This window comes from Lissotriton vulgaris, chromosome 1_1, assembly GCF_964263255.1.
Source record: "Lissotriton vulgaris chromosome 1_1, aLisVul1.2, whole genome shotgun sequence".
In the NCBI taxonomy this organism is placed as follows: Eukaryota; Metazoa; Chordata; class Amphibia; order Caudata; family Salamandridae; genus Lissotriton; species Lissotriton vulgaris.
Genome location: NC_141685.1, coordinates 420901161 through 420921920, shown reverse-complemented (window position 1 = coordinate 420921920; position 20760 = coordinate 420901161). Strand labels below are relative to the sequence as shown.

The 20760-nt window shown below is 41.6% G+C and overlaps 1 protein-coding gene across 15 annotated transcripts in view; it reads left to right on the top strand.

The window, feature by feature from the left end:
- Nucleotides 1-20760, top strand: part of DAB1 (DAB adaptor protein 1) — a 1411149-nt gene that overhangs the window by 1236724 nt on the left and 153665 nt on the right. For all 15 annotated transcript variants that reach the window (XM_086952885.1, XM_086952858.1, XM_086952877.1 and 12 more), the window contains one exon: nt 18036-18167. In XM_086952885.1, coding sequence (XP_086809011.1) covers nt 18036-18167 — 132 coding nt within the window. The remainder of the gene's footprint in view (nt 1-18035; nt 18168-20760) is intronic.

Sequence of the window (20760 nt, the reverse complement as noted above, 5' to 3'; positions counted from 1 at the left end):
TGTATTCTGGTGTCATGTAGTCTGGCGATGAATGTACAGTGGGAGACAGTGTTGAAGGCTGAAGATAGGTTTAGCAGGACGAGGGTGGCAGAGTATCCTTGGTCCAGGAGGGTGCGGATGTCATCTGTGGCGGCGAGTAGGGTGGTCTCGTGCTGTGGTTGCTCTGGAATCCGGATTGGGACAGGTCGAGGACAGCGTTGTCTTCGATGAATCGTGTTAGGTACTTGTTTACTGTTTTTTCTGCAACTTTGCCTGTGAAGGGGAGGAGTGAGATGGGCAGGTAGTTCTTGAGGTTGGTGGGGTCGGCTGTGGTTTCTTGAGCGGGGGCCTGACTTCTGCACGTTTCCAGTCATCTGGGAAGGGGCCGGTTTTGAAGGAGGTGTTGATGATGTGTTATAGTTTGGGTGCGATGGCGGTAGTGTCTCTGTGGTAGATGTGGGGGGGCAGGGGTCCATGGGGCCTCCCAAGTGGATGCCTTCCATGGACAAGGTGGTGTCTTCAGCTGTGACTGGTGCTAGGTGGTGATGGAGGGCTGGCTGGTGTGTATGGAGGGTGGGCCAGCCGTGGCATCTGATGGGTGGTTGTCGAAGTTGCCGTAGAGGTTTTTGATCCTGAGGTGGAAGAAGGTTCCAAGCTTGTTGCTTAGGTCTTGGGACGGGGTGATGTCTGTGGCTTCGCTGCGGGGATCGGTGAGTTCCCGCATGATGGTGAAGAATTCCTTGGAATTGGTGGAGTTTGTGAGGATTTTGTTGTGGATGAAAGAGCTTTTGGTAGTTCTGATTTGGTTGTGGTAGTTCGTAATGGCATCCTTGTAGGTGGTGTTGTTTTTGGGTGTCTTGGCGTTTCTCCAGTTCTTCTCCAGGCGTCTGCAGGTGTGTCTGGACTCTTGGAGATCGCTGGTAAACCAGGTGACTTTCTTGTGGCTGTGTTTGTTGGTGTTGCGTATCAGGGCAAGTTTGTCTTCGCAGTTGACGATCCAGGTGTGGAATTCTCTGGCTGCGGCTTTGGCATCAGATGCCGGGGTGTGGTTGTCTTGGGTGAGGGTGGAGTTGAGTTGCTTGCGTGTGACTTTGCTCCAGTTACTACGCGGTGGGCATGGGGTTGGATTGGGTGCTTTCAGTTTGTTGATGGTGAAGTGTATGCAATGGTGGTCGGTCCATGGGGGTTGCATTATGTGGCTGAAGTGGATGCTATTTCCTGCTACGAAGATGGGGTCGAGGGTGTTTCCTGCCTTGTGTGTCGGTCCGGTGACAATTTGCTTAAGTACGATGTTGGCGAGGTTGTCCTGCAGAGTGGTGGAGTTGGTTTCGCTGGGGTTGTCGATGTGGAAGTTCAGGTCGCCAATGAGAATGTAGTTCATTGAGGCTATGGTGTGGGGTGCGATGAGGTTGATGATGGTTGTGGAAAAGGGGGCCCAGGGTCTGGTGGTATGTAGACGAGGGTTCAGCAGAGCATGGAGCTGGGGCTGGTCTAGATCTGGAAGTACAGGTGTTCGGCGGAGGGGAAGATTTTGCTGGAGGTGGTGAGGCAGAGGGTGTTCTTGTGGGCGATGGCAAAACCCCCTCCCGGGTGGTTGAGGTGGTCCTTCCTCTGGTTCTTGTATCCTTCTGAGATGGCGATGATGATGTTGGGCCCGAGAATGTGCTGCCAGTTTGATAAATTGTTCTTCTAGGAACACAATGCATGAAACGAAAGATGCTGCTAGGGGTGGGCGGAATTTGCATAATCGCGTTACGCAAATCTCCGCGAAATGGTAAAAAATCTCAGCGAACACGCAGAACTTCAGCGAACACGCGGAATTGCATGTTCGCAGTGCCTTTTTACTGTTCGCAATTGCTGTGTGCGTGCTCGGGGAGAAATATCTCGCGAACACGCATTTGAGAACGCAAACAAGCAAAAAAATGTGCGAAGTCGAGAAACGCAGAATTTTGGGCAATTTCGCGTTCTCTGCAGAATGCAAAATTACCCAAATTCCGCGAGCGGAATGGAATATACCCCCCAGGAGTAGATGGTGCACAACACGCTAGTGGCCACTGTTAGACCTGACATCCTTGGGGGGCAGTCCCCCAAACGTTTTGCTGAATTTGGTTTTTGTTGGCTTTAGACTTTGTGCACCTTACCACTGCTAACAATTTTGAAAGTGCTTGTGCTGTCTCTTTAAAACATGGTAAATTTGGCTTACACCTAATTAGTTCATTTAATTGACTTGAAAGTAAATGGTCCTATGTGAACTCAGTGCCTGTAAAATATATCTGCTAGTGTGCCTGCAGTGCTCTTTCAGCCTCCCACTAAAGTAGCACTTTAAAACTTGTCTTAAGCCTGCCACTGCGGCTTGTAGTGCTGTTTTAAACTGCTATTTCTATCTGACAAAATAAACCTTTTACCAAGCCTAAACCTTAATTTTAACACTTATAAATCATCCCAAAGGTAGGCTGTGAAAGCTCCCTAGGCAGGGTGTATGACATTTGAAAAGCAGGCCATGTTGGGTTATGTTTTATATGTACTGGCAGTTCAAAACTCCTAAAGTCGTTTTTCACTGTTGTAAGGCTATCTCTCCCGTAGGCTAACACTTTGTTACCTTATTACATTTATTATGTGTTAACTATGGATTGGGAGCTGCTTGAAAAATACTTCTTGGACTTGTTTAATTGTAATCTAAAACCCATTTTAGAGGTAAAGTTTAAATTTTAGAAAGTTGACATTTGTGTGCCTAAAGGAACTGTGCCTTTCTACCCCAGCCCAGGGTCACATGACTTTGGTTGTTTTTTCCTGTGATGGGTTGTTTGTTCCTTCCAGACATGGGGATAATCCTGCCAGGATGGCTGGGGAGGAGCTGTACCCAGCCACACGTGCACTTGAAAGGTCTTTGCCTGCAGCACACACATAGGAATCTGACATCAGACCTACTCTTGCTTTTCCTCACCTCGGACAGTTTTGAGGCAATCACAGGAACGAGGAAGAAGCGACAAAGGGGCATTACCTACCCACAGGCTGGCACTGGGGACAAAAGGTGGCAGATCACTCCTGGACCTGTTGATGATTCAGAAAAAGGATTGCCCTGCTGCCTTGCTGTTAAGACAACTGCCTAACTGCATGCTGTCTAAGGAAGGAAGACTGGACCTGAATCCTTAAGCTCAGGGCTATGAGAGTGACACCAAAGGCTAGCTGTCTAGCCTCCTGTATGAGCTACAGTTACACAAAAAGGTTCAAGAGGTCTCACTGCAACGGCCAAGCTGACAAGTTGCAAGTGGAGCTTCCTCAGCCATGAACATCCAGGAGCTGCACCCCCCCCACAGCCACATACCACTGATTGATTAATTGATTGATTGATTGATTGATTGATTGATTGATTGAGCCCTGCAGCTAGCTGCTGGCATATGCTGGAGTGAGTCCTGAAACCCAAAACGTGACCATCAGTTCTTGGACCCTTGGTTGTCATCAGAAGGTACTCCTCCTAATGAAAAGGTGAAAATCCTGATGTATGAGTTGTTCATGACCGAGAATCAGCCTTTTTGACCCAAAATTCTGCTGCCCACATGGACTGCCAAGGCAAAACTCCTGTGAAACTTGCCCTGTGCACCGACAGTGACTGCTAGCAATGACCAGCAATGCAAGAGCTGCCTTTTACACTAGAGCAATGGTGGTCCACATGATCGCCTAAGCATAGCTCCCGCAAAGACTGCCTGTAGCACCCATCCAGCTTTGCACTACAGAGACAACAGCCCACAATGCTCAACTACAGCGACAACCTGCCACAACACTCGACTTGCACTTCTGGGCTCCTTCAACGCAAACTAAGTCTACTTGTCAGAGAAGGTAACTTTTAAATGAGACTAACCTTATCCCTGTATCCGGCTCGCACTCCATTGCAGTTGGCCTGAAGTTGTGACCCCCCCTCCCTGGTCTAGTGCGACCAGATGACCACGAGTGGCGCTTTGTGCTTCTAGGCGCAATATTCACTAGAAGCTTTAACAGTCGATTTCTTACGTTGTATTGCTTATATTTTTCATTCGATTTTTATTCATTGTCTTTATTAAAATTTACTTTATTTTCAAAATTGGTTTAGGATTTTTCATATGTTGTGTTTTCACTTTACTACTATTTGTGTGCTGCATAAATACTTTCCACATTGCCTTTAAGTTTAGTCTGACCTCTTTGTACCAAGCTACCAGTGGGCTAAGCACAAATTAATTTAGTGACTTAGGTGGTTCACCCTAATGAGGATTGTTTTTGTTGCTTAAGTGGGTCTTCCACCCTCCTCAGCCAATAACCCAATTTCTCACAACCCTGCATTGATGATCCAATGGTCAATAATGAATGGTATGCCCACCAATGGGGTGGGCTGACCACATGCGACAAAGCACTCCATCAGAGGCACGCTGCCCCCATTTAGCAATTTGATGAACTGAGCAACATCAGCCCAAGGTGGCCGATATGATGCAGCATGTTAAAACATTATTTCAAAGTCACAAGGGAGGCAAGCAACACTGTAAAACAGTCTATCTCACTACATGTCGCAGAAGAAGTCTTCAAATTTTTTAAAATCTCCCTGCCACAGGCAACACATTTTACAGAGGCAGATATCACAGCTCTCAAATCCCATTTCAATTTACAAATTATTCCAGACTAAAAAGAATTCAAGCTGCTGTAGACAAAAACAGACGGACTGTGAAACCATTGACTACTTTTCTGCATGGCTTCATGAATTGGTTAGCATGTGCACCCATGATGACCCGAAAAAAGAACAGCAAGCCCAGATCATAAAAGGGACTAAGTCATCCTTATTGCAACAGCTTATCCTGCATGACCAAGAATTGAGCAGGAGCATATTCTCCTCACAAGGCATCACACAAGCTATCTGACAGCAGGACTAAACAAATGGAGGGTGTATTCACTAAAGTAACAACCTTGTGCCCCCTCTTAAAATCAAAGAAGATTTAGCAACAGTGGTTTAAAAGAAGACTCAGAAAAACACAATGCCCATGCAATTCACACACCCCATGCATGCTCAAATTGTGAGTTGGAGCAACATCAATCTTGAATGCCCGGCACAAGGGAACACCAGCAGAAAGTTAAACCACTTTGAATAAGTATGCAGGAGCTTGGGCAGAAATCACAAAATCCCGAGAAGGACATATCCCCTCGACACGTATGAACAGTCCAAGCTATCATTAGCTTAAACTTACAAACACACCCAGAACACATGAGTGACCAGGGGTCAGAAGAAGAGTATGTGTTTTTGCAGACAAGAAAGCAAATGCAAAATTACCACAATCCAAGTGCAAGATAGAGGAAAGAGGCCACCACATTGATGCACTCATCAGCAAAGGAGCATCTGTTAGACACCATCGAGAACAAAATCTAGGCGTTTGGAATGATCTTGCCACAATCAATAGCGGGAACATTTAAAGAAAATGTATGACAAAAGGATCATAAACTGATTATGAAATTCTGTGTTATCCCTGAACAGGTCCATACATTACTTGGCTATCACACAGCTGAAAACCTGGGATTTGTCTCATTTGTGAGCCAAGCTCATGAAGGGCAAACAGAAAGCATTCTGAGAGTTTTTATTCATTTGCTTTCAAGGGCTAGTAAGTCTGAACTGTTACATCATCAAGCTGCACATAGATAAAACAATAAAGCTGACAGCGCTATGACACAGGTGTGTACCCTTTCATTTACACCCCCAAATAGAGAAGGGACTTGAGCGATTCAAGACAATGGATGTGATTGAAATAGTGTCAAGGCCAACCATGTGGGTGTCACCCATGTTAGTGTCTCCCAAACTCAAACAGCAAGAGTCTGTGTACCTCTACATAGACATACGATTATCCAATCAAGAGAGAGCACCACATCACGCCCACTATGGATGAAATAATTGCAGACCTCAAAGGGGCTCAGTGGTTCTCACAACTAGATTTCATGGCAGGGTATAATCAACTGTTCCTCGATCCTGCCATTCGCTGTATCACACATTCAATAGCCTCTGAAGATACATCTTAGGGATGAATGCATTCCTTTCTGCTATATTGTGGATCTCTGTGGCCCTCCAAGATGCTAAGATCTAGAAGTACTTAGGATGAAAGATTAGGTAGAACATGTTAGTCTTGGAAGACTTCCCAGGGATAGACTGTATGTGTCTGAGACGACCTGAGAGACAATGCAAAGGGCTATATTGTGAAATGTGCAGATACTAAGAGGATTACCCAGAGGGGTAATATCAATAGTTGTTCTGAGAGTTGGAATCACTGTTCCCTAAAAGAAGATGAGTGCATAGACCAGTGATAACAGAACCCTTCAAGGAGAAAGTCTTTGTTCCTATTTGTGATGCATCTACCATTTCCTTTGTTAGTACCTATGGACAAAAAGATGAGAGATTGGAGGGCCTTAATTACCCCACAGGGTCAAATGACCCTCTTTCCATACACAGGTTAACTATTCATGCTCATGTTTTGCGGATGTTGAAGATCCATCAAAGGTGGAATTATCTATTGGAAAACGAAGGATCAGGCCCAATGAGGTGCCAGTGTGTGATCGGCTTGGACGTCTTAGTCAACTCATCATCCATAGTGGAATAAAACAGAGACAGGTGTAAGCTGCTGTTAGGGAATCAAAGAGCTAGCAATAGATGCAATGTCATAGCAACTAGACAGTGGCTCCCAAAGAAAAATAGGCTGCACAGCTGAGCTGGCATAATGTCAGCATCAACAGACAAAGTACATAAAGAGGACCATCGGCACAGGCGTGTGTCTTATAGTGTCCTGCATAGCTGCTAGGTACAATTTAGAAATAACTGAAGGGAGGTCTTAAAGCTATCTATAGGCATATTTCTATTGGATGAGCAAGATGCTGTCCACTGTAGCATGTGAAATAAAGATAGATACAGAGAAAGTAAATGTAAATGTAAATGTATTGGCATTTATATAGCGCACTACTTACCCGTAGGGTCCCAAGGCGCTTCGACCGCTGCAAAAGTGTCTCTATGATGCCAGGCTGACCAATACAAAACAAAAAATTCGGAAACTGCATGTGAAAAGAAATGGTCTCCAGAACAGGGCATGCAATATTAACATATATATCCAAGAAATGGAAAAAGAAGTGAGAGGAGAGTATTCTGTTTCATAGAAGATACAGTGGGCATTGAAGAAACATAATGTGGGATCAAATTCAAAAGGAAGTGGCGGAGAGAGGTGTTACCCTTCTTGGCTTAATGCCCCTCTCCGCCACTTCGGAAAAGCAAGGATGCACCATATTCACAAGGATATATTGCTGCCTTGCTTTTCCCCCTGCGATGGCGTAAAGTTTCACAACTTCGCGCCAATGCAGGCACGCTTGCATCAGAGTGTCCATTGTGGTGAATAAGATGAGGCCCCTATTGCCACCATAACGTCACTGAAAGTGATGTTGTGGTGGCGATAGGGGCTTGTGAATATGCTGCTTAATTTCTTAGACTGTGGTAGGTGGGAGTTGGGGGAAAGATGTTTATCTTACAATTGAACAAGTACATTGAAGAAGATAGAGTTGCACAAGAACACATGCTGGACATCCCTTGAAAGTGATGATGAGCTAGGGTGGATGGTGTTAGTGGAAAAGATTAAGAAGCAACATAGCATTGGTTGGAAGTTTGGTTTTTGTCATCTGCTACTATTTAATTATTTGTTAACTCACACTTAGGAATCCATTGTTCCATTCATGCACACATTGTTGCAGCCATCAATCGAGTAATGTGTGCATGTATTTCTGCAGATGTTTCATCTATGACTGTACGCGTGTGACTGTATGCGTTATTTTGTTTTTGTGTGTGGCTGTGCATTTATGCTTACCTGTAAGAATTATATGTTTTTTTCTCTGAATTTTTATATAGGTGTCTGTTGGGCGGTCTGCATGTATTTTTATCTATATGTGCAGCAGGAATGTGCTTGATTGACTACATATATGTTGCTGTGTCTCTATGGATGAACTGTAGAAAATCTGAGCACAGCAACTTTTTAAATGTATGTCAATATATGTAGCCTGCTTTAGAGTTTTATTGGAGGATTTTTCATGCAACATTGTGCCAGGATAACCCGCTCTGTGGTGTGATCTGTGGTGTAAAGTTTGCTGCGTTATAGTTTCCACCAAAGTTGCTACTGCCATGAGACAAGCCATCTTGGGAAAATAATTTGGCAATGGCAGTGTCAGATGGCCTGATTTCTACTACAAACTTCCTGCACTGGAAAAGGTAAATACCATAGAAGATGTACATTGTCTCTGCTCATATATCTAGCTCCACTAAAACCCTGGGAGTGTTTTTCAGTAATTTGGGGATATCATACTTTTCTATTCACAGTCTGTCTCACCAACCTGTCCATGCCCTTCTTTTTGTGGTACCACTGCCCTCAATAGTGAATAATCAGCCTTTGTTGATTAGGTGGCAGATCTACTGTCATTCATTGGAGAGCTACCGCTGAAACTCAGCAAACACAGTGGCAAAACAGATGGCCTTTCTGTTAGTTGGCCATCTGCACTCAAAAATAATACATGTGAAGATAAATACACATATATGGAATACCTGCAGCCATACCAGCACACTTGTGAGTGGATGTAACAATGACTCCCTACGTGTGAATGGGTAAATGAAAGAAGATAACTGAACCAATATTACCACTTTTCCACAAGTGGTAACAATGCAGGAGATCAAAATAGAGAACCTGCTACTTTGTGGATGTTTCCCTTTACAGCCATGCTCTAATTCATGTCCATGGTGGTGAAAATCAAACACAAAGACGTAGATGTGGCTCATCTAAAGCCAGGGGCCTAAATACATTGTGTTAGCTGATGCACTTTACTTGGTGGTTATATGCAAATCTGTTGATCAAAATGAAGGCTACGTTGTATTGCTTTAAAACAAATTTGGGCTCTTGTGATGACATAGAGCGAACTCACACGTATTTAGTGCATTTATGTGATGTTGTCAATAGCACTGGCTCCATGATGTGACTACATTGTGGAGTATAACACTACATTACCTAAATCATTTTTAGTCCATTCCCAACCATATACCGCCGCTCATACATTCAGTTGTGCAGACAATAAAATTTACATACTCAGCAGGCTTAACAACAGAGTTTTGGCATTCTCATTTATTAATCTAAAAACTTCAGCAAGAATGATGCAGGTCTCCTGCCAAGCCACTAGGATGATTCTGTTGTTTAGAGCAGCAGGAGTTGGCAGAAGGAGCATAGTACAGCAGTGCTTGGTGAGGAAAACACAAGACAGGTTACAGAATAGAAATTATGCTCATGACACCGATCATGTCACTAGGGTGTGAGTTATAGTTACCTTAGGGCATGAGTTATCGGTATTTTAGATAATTATAAATATAACTGCTGAATTTCTATGGTTTTGTGTGTGTAACATCTGAACCAAACTATAATGTCCCTGTAACTTTTGTTTTTTTTTGTGAATTTCTGTTTTTGAAAATTCTATTTCCTAACTATAACGTCTGTGTAATCTTTGTTTTTTTAAGTGAATTACAACAGTTTCTTGGTGCAATTTCCTAGCTATAATATCCCTATGGCCAAAGTTTTTTTTGTTGTAAATATATATATATATATATATATATATTTAATCATCAAATAATAAAATTTAGATTGTTTTGAATATTTTGATATTTTAGGTGAAATATCGATCAATCTTCTGGCTATATGGTCCATTAAAGCCATTGCATGTAGTTGTTTGATTCCACCACCACACAACTGCTACTATTGCCCTTCAATCAACTTGGTGTTTGAGCCTAACAATAATCTTGCTGCAAAACTGAAAACTATGTTACTGGAGATGTAAGAAAGGTAATTATTAAATTGGAGTGGATGATAGTGCACCAGAAGTATTAAAACCTCTACCCTAGTCTGTTTGGTACAATAAAGGTGTTCATTTAAACCTGAGCTTAACCAGTGATACCTATGCCCCAGAGCCGACAGCCTTGATTCAATAAAAATATGTAAAGCATTTAGAAGCCCCAAAACTGGTAACAAGTGAATGACACAACACAATAAAAATCCCACTCTAATTTAAAAAATAGAGAGAAATGTAATAAACTAAATGACACCAAGATGACAAAAATCCACCGTGGGTATGGATTTTTAGAGATTTATGTGAAAAGGTACAAAGAAACATTAAAGTAGTAATAAAAGTGAATGAGCATTGTAGACTGGGACCAAGGTGCATTTTCAGGTTGCCCTTGATGGAGCCCTTGTAGAATACACTAGGTGGATTGGTATCAGTCATAGTCTGGAAGTCAAAAATGCGGAAACAATTCTCCTACTTCACAAAAGAAAAGAAGAAAAATCCTTCCAGAGTGGGCCACCAATGAATCTGTAGCCACCACCATTGAACTGAAGTCTGGATACATGAGTCCTACTGGTCCTCTGGAGATTTCTCACCGAAATACAGAAAGTGTCTTTCTGTCTTTTTTTGAGAAGCTCAGGTCTCCATGCAGGATGAAGCTGAAATTTAATCTGATACTGTTGAACTGTTGGATATTTCTTCCACGTGCCCCTGATGCTCTGAAGGAAACATTTTTAAAAGTTTCCCAACATTCTTTCTTGTTGTGCCCAATCAACCACAGGAGAACACTTATAGGACCCCCCAGCATCTCTTGGGAGGTACTTAAAGACTCTCAGGGTTTTATGCAGAGTCCAAAAGCAGGGTCCAGTACAAATCCAGTTGCAACATTTGCTGATTGTGCCCCTGAATCCACTTCCAGGGTATGCCAACTGACCCTTGGAGTCCAGTTATCTCTACTAGGTACAAGTGGGAGCAGGCCTGCCCTACAGGTCTCCTAACAGATCTTCAACAGCAGGTGCAGTCCTTTTTCAGTTTGTTCACAGGTTGAGAAAGGTTGTAAAGACTCTGCTTTGTAGAGCCTTATTTGTGGTTAGCACTAGCTACAAGATGGGAGAGACTCCTGGAGAATCCGTAACCAATGGGGTGGACCCCTACCCAACCAAGTTAATTAATGAAGGGAAATTAATGCAGTTATGACTCAGTGGTGTTTTGGAAGTTGAGCAATATATGAAGTAGGAACATCGTAAAGGTGACAGAAAAAAACTTATTTAAAAAATGTTTTTTTAATAACAAAATAGAAGTAAGATAACCTGAGATTATGCAGATTTCAGCTGAAGGATAGCTACAAATGCATATGGGATTGTTGGGGGATGAGTGGTTCAATGCTACTTTTATAGACGTAAGGGGAAAGGGAAACCATTTAATTGACCTCAAAACTGTAATGTCAGTACTTTCGAAAAGAGATTATATTTTTATACCATTGAAGGTAATTAGCTGAAGCCTATGGATACCTTGATGGGTAGTTCATTTGGAAAATGACCACAATTTCAGTAGCGGAGAAAAAAAAACCAAGCAGAGCGTAATATATCAATATTATCACACAGGGATCTAGTTTAAGTACAAGAATTTAAGGGTTGTCATGTATAAATCACTCATACTGTGATATTTGGTTTGCATGATGATAAATGTATGGCATTTGGTTGTTATCTATACCAAAGTGGTGGATAGGAAGGCCTTGACAAGATTTGCGTAATTGCCAGGTCATTTTTTCATATACCTCTAGGTGTCATTCCAAGTAAGAGAAAGTGATATAGAAATTCTGATATATGTAACTTGTTACATGGATGGAGTGGACATAATGCTCCTGTGAGAAAATGCAATGTTTTGCTTTCTCATACCCATTTTTTGGGACACTGCTGTCTAGTGCCCAGTGTATGTTCGGTGACCCCTAAAACATGTAAAAATTGCTAATTGGCATAGGAACTGTGTCCATGGCATGGAATGCTAAATGCCACTGCAGCACTTATTGGACTGCAGCACTTATTGTGCCATCCTGTATTGCGACAAAGAAAATATGAAATCAGTCCTACCATTTTAGCCTGACTGCTGCAGTATCAATAAGTCACCCATATGGAGACTTGTATCCCAAGAGTTAATTTGCATGTTACAGATTTTAAATATGAAGGCCCTGATTTAGATCTTGGGCAGAGAGGACTAGTCTGTCATAAACATAATGGATATCTCATCAACCATATTATGATTCCATTATATCTTATGGAGATCATAATACGGCATCCATGATTCCGTCACATTTGTATTTCAACTGCCGAGATCTAGATGAGTTTTGACCAAATAGGGGTTGGACCTATAACTACACCCAAAGTAGACCTCAAAAATGATTAGATACTATTGACTAATATGTTTCACTGATTTATCTGTTTTATTTGATCTCCACTTGGACATAATCCTATTGTGCTGCTCCCTCTGTAGTGAGCTGAAGGATGAATGGATCTGAGTGTTCAAAACTCAGTTCAACGCAAGAGGGGTTCACACACGGAGATGGGCAGAGGATCCGCAGCTCAACTGCAGGCTGGTAAAATTCCTTGCACTGGTGGAAAATAAACTCTTCCAGCTCTAATCTACAATCTACAACTGGGTTCGCAACCACCGCACTTTATGCCCCGGCCCTGGACTCTAAACTCTGAATCCCCTCCATGGACAGAACAAAGTGACACTTTTTATTTGTTCTTATGAATGCACCACACTTTTGCACTTTCTATTATGCAAGACAGAGTCGGAAGACACTGACAAATCAGTTCCCTTTTTAAGTAACCGCTGCCCAATACATTTTATTGTAGGTGTATCCTGCTTTTTTAACTTGGTTGCATTGCACTGTTTTTTATTAACTATGCAAAAATAAAACTGTTACTTACTTACACTGGTAGCTTGACACAAAAGCAGCAAGTGTTAACTTAGAGGGAATATGTAAAGTATTTATGCAGCACACAAAAAGCAATAAAGTGAAAATATGACACAAGAAAAAGCTCAACTGAAGCCACACCAAGGGTACAGGACTTGGGAGGTACCTCTTAGGGATCAGGAACTTTAGCAGGGCTCAGGCATGTCCACTTGCCGGTCCAGGCAGGTTCATATTAGCGGGATAGCTAGGCAGTTGCAGAGAGGCCCCTGGAACTGTTGTGTCTTTGTCGATCTGAACAGGTGGACAGCTAAGCAGCCCTTGTAGTCACTCAGGTAGGCTGGGATTAAGGAAGCAGGTGCAGGCTTCCTTCTCAAACAGGAGGGCAGTCCTCAGACAGCAGAGCTGTCCTCTGACAGCACGGCAGTCCTTCTATTAAAGTGTTGACATGTCCAGGAGTGTACTGAAGAGTGCATCTGAGGGTCTGGTGTTAGCTTTGAAATGGAAGAAGCATCTAGCGTTTTCCTCCCACAGAAATGTTAGGAATTTCTTTCCTTCCTGTCCTGGTCCCAGTCTGGCTGCAGTCACAATAGGCTAGTGTGAATTTCTTTGTGAGTGAGCTGAGGCAGTGTCTTTGAAATACAGGTAGGGCCGTACACAGCTCCATTCCCTAACCTGCCTTGGATGGCCAATTCTGCTAACAACCAGTCCCTCTATTGTTTGGCTGTCTGGGAGGAATACACAAAGGCTAACTGTCAAATACACCTAATCATGTGACCCAGTAAACAAGCACCATGCGGTTAGTACAAGAAAATGCTAACATTTTAAAAATGCCATTTCCAGAATTGTGACTTGAAACCCAACTTTACCATTAAAGCAGGTTTTAAATTATAATTTCTGAGACAGTAAACATGATGTTCCTACAAGCTCTCAAACAAACAGTATCACTTATTGAATCTAATAAGTTACCCAAAGTTATTCTATGGGAATGGTAGGCCTTGCAATAGTGAAAAGCAAATCTGAGAGCTTTTCACTTCCAGGACATGTAAAATTTAATGGTTACATATTCAACTTTTTAAATGCAATACACCCTGCCCTATTGGCTGTTTAGGGCCTACCTAAGGGGGGTCTTATATGTAATGAAATGGAAAGTTTGGCCAGGTTAAATGGCAGTCCAGAGACATGTTTTTAATGGCCTACTTAAGTAGTGGCACAATACGTCTCCCTAGAAGCATTTAATTGACCAGCCCTGGTATAGCATTCTAATGGGGAATTACAACTAACTTAAGTATGCTGATTGGCTGTAAGCATATTTTTCCCTGTTCACATGAGTGAGCACAAGCCCTTTAACATTGTTGGCAGTGATAAAGTGTGCAGAATCCAAGAGCCTACAAAAGCGAAATCCGCAAAACAGGAGGAGAGAATGCAAACATTTTTGGGTAAACTGGCAGAAAGAGTCAGTTTCAAAATTTGGGAAAAGTAATGTTTATAAAGTTTTCCTGTTCTTATGCTCCTGGAGACTAATCTGCATTGCTCTCCAGCTGCTGTCAATCAAGTGCTTGACCAAATGAGCTGTGAAATTCCTCCAAGGAGATACACAATAGACCACTTTGATTGACAGGCGACCTAAAAGGGCAGGGATTTTGGCACACCTCTGTCAAATTCTTCATGAAAGTTCTAAAAAGATGCATGTAAAACTTTTGCACTCTTGAAAGGTATTAAAAAGGACCAGAACACATTATTTCTGTATCCCCTGTGTTGTTGCTGGAGGACTCTGCTTATATTGACCATTGATTGCATCCACAAGGGTCCTGTTTCCTGTTTTGTTGTGAGCCCAGGGCCCCCTTTAGAGGGATTTTAGTGTTAGAGGTGGGAGGACAGTGGTGCGTTCCATAGTACTCTCCAATGCACAATCTCTGCTGTCAGAGTTCAAGATATTGGGCAACATGCCATTGCCCTGCCACATGGTATTTAAGCCTGTTTGCAGTAAGGCAGATAGAAATTTCTGCAAAGACGGGTACGGTTACCCCTGAGACCCTTGGTTAGAGAGGGACCAAAAATTAGCCTCACCCACAAACTAGTGCCAGACATAAATGTGACATCCTTGGCACCCACGGCAGAACAATACTTAATCTGTGAAATAGAAATAGAGTACTAAACGTGCTGTCTGAGACCTGGGAGGAGTTCTGAGAAAGAACCTGCTATCTCTTGTACTCAGGAAAAAGACATGGACTCCAAGGGTCGTATAGCTTACCTTCTACAAGTTACATGGACCCAACAAGCTACAAGAGGCCTGTTCTGCAACTATCCACTGACTGGTACAACTGGACCTGCCCTAGACCCTTCTGCTGGCCTATGCTGGAGGGATCCCTAACCTCCAAGTGCTGTTTCTGAGGTCCTGGAGACCTTGGCTGTGTCTGGAAAACTGAAACTTCAAAACGTTTTCAACTTTGATGTGCTCAGAGAGCTAATATAGACCTGTCAAGCTATTCTGACCAAGGTGCATTGCCATTGGACTTCAGATTCAGGTTCTTCCCACTCAGTGGTTTCAAAATCAGCAAATTTGATTCAGTGGGATCTCACATTGAAAGTGTCCGGTCTCACAGAGCCCTCTTAGACTACACCCTACAGCCTTGACCCACTGAAGGATTCTGAGCTCTGAAAAGTGACCGAGTATGACTTTAAATATCTTGCCCGAGTGAAGGAGCCAAGAGTATCTGGCCGGTAAGATGGCTTTTCTGGGTGATAAATTCCAATTTCTCCTGCTCTGAGTTTTTGTCACCAAATACAACAACTGCACAGTAACTGTGTCCAATGGATATACAACCTTTTGGAGCCCTCTTAGATCACAGACTGCTGCCTTACTCCACTGAATATTTTGTGCTTCAATTTTTTTAGGACAAGTCCTAAGGTAAAATCTCTGACTGGGATGAACCTGATTTCTCCACCTAACATAATGCAAAGAGGTAGGCATCAAATCATGTCTTGGTTCAGCTCTATTGAAATCAGTTAACCACTTTTAGTCAATCAATTCGGATTTGTAAAGCGCTGCTTGTAGCCCATGAGGAAGCAGGCTGAGGACACTGTGTTGCCCTCAACTTTGATGCCAAGGTTCCTAAGTGTTCTCGGGGTGTCGGGGGGACGAGTTCTGCTGGCCACCAGGAGTCATCCCACGTGGATGTGTTGCTTCCATACATGAGTACCTCTGTTTTTTCGGTGTTGAGTTTGAGGCAGTTGTTTTGCATCCAGCTGGTGATGTTGGTTATGCACCTGTAGAAGCTGGCTTTGGTGTTCGTAATGGCGAGGATGACCTGAGTGTCATTAAATATAATATGATGTTCATGATGTGGGTTCTGATCAGACTGTCCAGAGGGTCTATGTAGGTGTTGAACAGTGTTGGGCTCAGTGAGAACCCTTGGGGAATGCTGCAGATGATGTTCTTTGTGCCCAAGTTGTAAGGTGGGAGGCGGATGCTCTGTGTTCCTCCAGTGAGGAAAGATGTGATCCATTAGATGACTCCCCCTTTGATCCCCCTCTAGAAGAGTCTTTTAAAGAGGGTGTAGTGGGACATGGTGTTGAAGGCTCCTGAGAGGTCAAGGAGGATTAGGGCTGTGGGTTCTGCCTGGTCTAGGAGAGTCCTGATGTAGTCGGTGGCTCTGAGTATTGCAGTTTCTGTGCTGTGATCTGAGCAGAACCCTGATTGGAATGGGGGCAGGAGGTTGTTGTTTTGAAGGTAGTCTTTGAGTTGTTGGGAGATGATTGAGGTGAGTAACTTGCTGATTGTGCTGTTTCCTAGGTTGAGAATTTGATGAGGGCAAAGGTCCCACGGTGCTCCTGAGTGGATGGAGCTTATGATTATGGTGGTGGTCTGCGTGGTGAGATGGTCCCACGTTGTGGTCCTTGGGTTTGAGTTGGAGTAGTGCATAACATTGTTGTTGCTATTTTTATTCAATGTATCTCCAGTTCTCCCATTGGAATGTTGTCCTTTATGTGTAATTTTATATATTAATATTCACTTTCTTTTTCTAATTTGGTTTGGGATTAATATTTCTTGATGTTTTGACTTTGTAACTGGTTTGGTACCTCATACATGCTTTACACATTGCCCTAAGTTACCCCTATCTGCTCTGTGCTGTAGCTGCCAGGGGCTTAAGATTGAGTTAATTTAGTCACTTTGAGGGATCACCCTGACAAGGACTGTGATTATTACTTAAGGTGGGTAGTCACTCCCCTTGACAAATAACCTACTTTCTTACAATAACACATATGTATGCCCCAGAATGTGGTTTATACTGTACAACCCTAAAATGCAATATTGCACTGGCTACATGTACAACAAATAACAGTTCACATTGTCTTCAATTGAAAATAGAGTAAACTAATTCAAGTGAGGCACAGATGTTTCTTTCTGCTTACTGGGTTCTTGAATAATTGTTTTTATAGTTCTTGAACTACATAATTTCATCGGTGGATAGCCTTACTTAACATGCCTGTATGATAGTTCTAAAAACATACCTTCTACAATCAATATAGGAACATCAGCAAATGAAATACAAAATTAGAATTATTATTAAAGGGACCAACATGAGAACATCATGTAAAAGACATCTTTAAATTAATCATGTTAACAAGACTGCTGGTGCGGTGGAATCTATAACATTTAGCATTTAGAAAATGTACTGTTTGTTTTTTATGGGTTTGTTTGATAGGATGTTGACAAATATAGAGATTATGTCTTTGTTGCTTAGTTTTCCAGTTGTTCATTTCATATTTTTATGTTTGCCCATCTGTTTAAAAGATTGTATGAACTTGCCTACAAATCTATATACAATGATAAAAAATACACTTATAAAATACGTTTTTTCAAACAGTTTGAATAACTGCTAGAACGTTCACTCATTTATGATTTAATCTTTTAGCACCACAGAAAAAGTGAGCTCAAAACAAAAATTAACACATGAGATAATTACCTTAAATGAACATTCAACATAGCTACAAAAACATGGAACATAGTTGGATAATTTCAGATGAGTTTGAGGGACTGGTGTAGGACAATTGTGTACTTTGCTGCTGTCTTTATCATGAAACACTTACATTTTTAAAGAAAATATACTGTGAACATAAATTAACCTACATTTGCTCTTTTCTTAGTGAAAATGTATCTCTTGATATACTATGAAAGAATCATAAACTCCATGTGCGCAATTCTCCCTTTTTAATATGCCCAGAAATGTAGACACAGATTAAATTAAACAAAAACGTTTTTAACAATGTTTTTTTATTTCAGGCATTACAAAATCATCATGCAGTTCATGAAATTTCTTACATTGCCAAGGATATCACGGACCACAGAGCTTTTGGATATGTCTGTGGAAAAGAAGGAAACCATAGATTTGTGGCAATAAAAACAGCTCAAGCAGTAAGTACCTATAGATGAACAATTTGAGCCGTATCTATATTCATCATTCTGTGTTGTATTACAAGTTAATATTATAGGGGTTACATTACTTTGAAATTTGAGAAAGTGATATATCTCTTTTGTTGCCCATTGCCCTGCTTACTGCAGTGTAAAAACGTTTATCTCCAATGTGTTCGTATTTGCGTAAATACATGATCGCCTGCTGTCTGGTCAGTAGGTTATGTACAATTACTTTAGTGTCTCCAGTTTTATGACTAGTGCATGTGTGCCCATTTTGAAAGACCCCCCGTCACTATGTTACAATCACTTTTTTAAAAAGCTGATACCAAGAATTGCATGCACATACAAACAAAATAATACTATGTTTTCTGTGAGGGCAGAGGGATGGCTATCTGTGTGTGTGTGTGTGCATGTGGGTATGTGTGTGAGAGCAAGAGAGAGAGAGAGAGAGAGAAACAACTTGAGCCTAATTAATGAATAGAGAATATGCTCCTCAACCTTCTTACTATTATTACAAATTTCTATATGAAGCACATGACAAGTGTCTCTTGCTCAAGAAAGGAAATAATTGAAGTGCTCTTTATATGCATAAATATGAGTAGGTAGGGTCATACGTGCATGTGTGTGTGTATAAAATCTACACCTAAATTGGCCATTCTTAAGAGAGGGTCCAAGGGAAGGACATGTTCTTAATAGGCTAAATATAAAAAGAACACAGCACAAGGAAATGCAAAAATCAGGTCTACGCCTTTTTTTATTGGCAGTACTACTACATTGTTCTTTAAGATAATGCAGATTGCAATTTTTTCTGGCAGTCGTAGAATCATAAATGAGTGACTGTGAATAAAAAAGAGGTATTTCATCAAGAGATATTTGATACACAACATGAATCAATTTCAAGTTATTTACAATGTCACTCAGAACAGTATGATAAAAATATCCCCTTTATTAACAGCTTTCCATCTGTAATTGTATAGTCCCATTCATCATCATTTAGTACGTGATACGGTATGGTTTGGTTGTGTTTATTGTTAATATCCTGAACCATACAAATAATTTAGTACAACACTTGTAAGTAAAGTAATTGATGTATATGTGGAGCTATCTGCAGAGTTTTTAATGAACTTTTTCTTTGTTTCGTCTGGCCTTAGAGACAGCTTCAGCTGTTTTGTCAGAATCATACTTTTCCAGAACGCTCCTACATGGTGTACCTACTTAGAGGCCCTTTTATTCAGTGGGTTTCTCCCATTGGACTGTCATATTGCCATTCCCATTTTGCTACCACCAATCACCACATACAGCATGGAGCACCGGGTCAGTCTACTTTTCCCATTGGTTCCATTCACTTTGAGTAACAGCACAAGGCAATGCACATTGTTGACTCCCGTTTAAAAGTAGTTACTTTTTCTTCATTGACAAATCTGGTGGAAAGCGTGTTTAATTTTATTTGTTTTCTGTGTTATCTTCAGATACCAGTTCGTTATGTTGCATGCCCTTTGGGTACCCAGTTAAATGGTGATTTATGTTCTATCTGCTTTTTGCTGGTTTAACAGCTTTAAGTGAAACTGAATTATTGTAACTGCCTGCGATTTGAAATATTGGTTAGGAGGTAATGTTTTTTTTTTCTCACAATTAAAAAGAGTAAAATTCATAACACAACGGAAAGACTCGTTATTTATTAAACATCACCAGTGACACAGGCACTGCTGTTTGCGGGTAATAAAATATTGTAACTGCTGTGACATAATTGAAGTGAATAGACATTTTCTGGATAGCATTTTTCATGTCAATGGACAGCTGTGTGACTCATATATTACAAATGTGCATTGCACTTTTTATTATGTTGCTTTTTTGTAGATTTCCTTCTAAGCTGCCAACATTCCCTAAAATATTTGTTATTTTCCTTTCCGTGATTTCTACATTTTCATAATTGTTGTACAACTTTTAGGCTTTAGCTCAGCATGTCAAATACAAAATGTTTGTTTTGCGTTGGATCATGAATTCGTTGCAACACAAAATTAAGAACAGATGCAACTTCCGTAATTTCTCATATTCAATCAATCAATCAGTGACACTTGTAAAGCGCGCTACATACCCGTAGGGTCTCAAGGCGCTTGGGGGGGGGGGGTGCCGCTACTGCTCGAACAGCCAGGTCTTCAGCTTCTTCCTGAAGGAGAGGTGGTCTTGGGTCAGGCGTAGGTCGGACGGGAGGGAGTTCCAGGTCTTGGCGGCCAGGTAGGAGAAGGATATTGGGGTAACAAGGATTTTTTATCTAAAGATTAAGCAAACAACAGTAGAATATTTTGTTGCTGTTTTATACAAAGCTGAATGATTCTGACCATAATATCTATATTACGTCTGTAATACTGAAACACCTGACCAACTTGAACTTTTCTGGTAATTAGCAAAACAACAAAATGAAACATGATATATACACCCAGTTTGACACAAAACTAACCCCAGAAGCAAAATCCAGGAAGGGGAACAATGAAGTAATGCTGGAAGAGGGAGGGGAGATTAACTCTACAAATGGCACAAACATTGATGCATGTATAAAGACAGAAAAAATGGAAGGAAGTGGGAAGGCAACTAA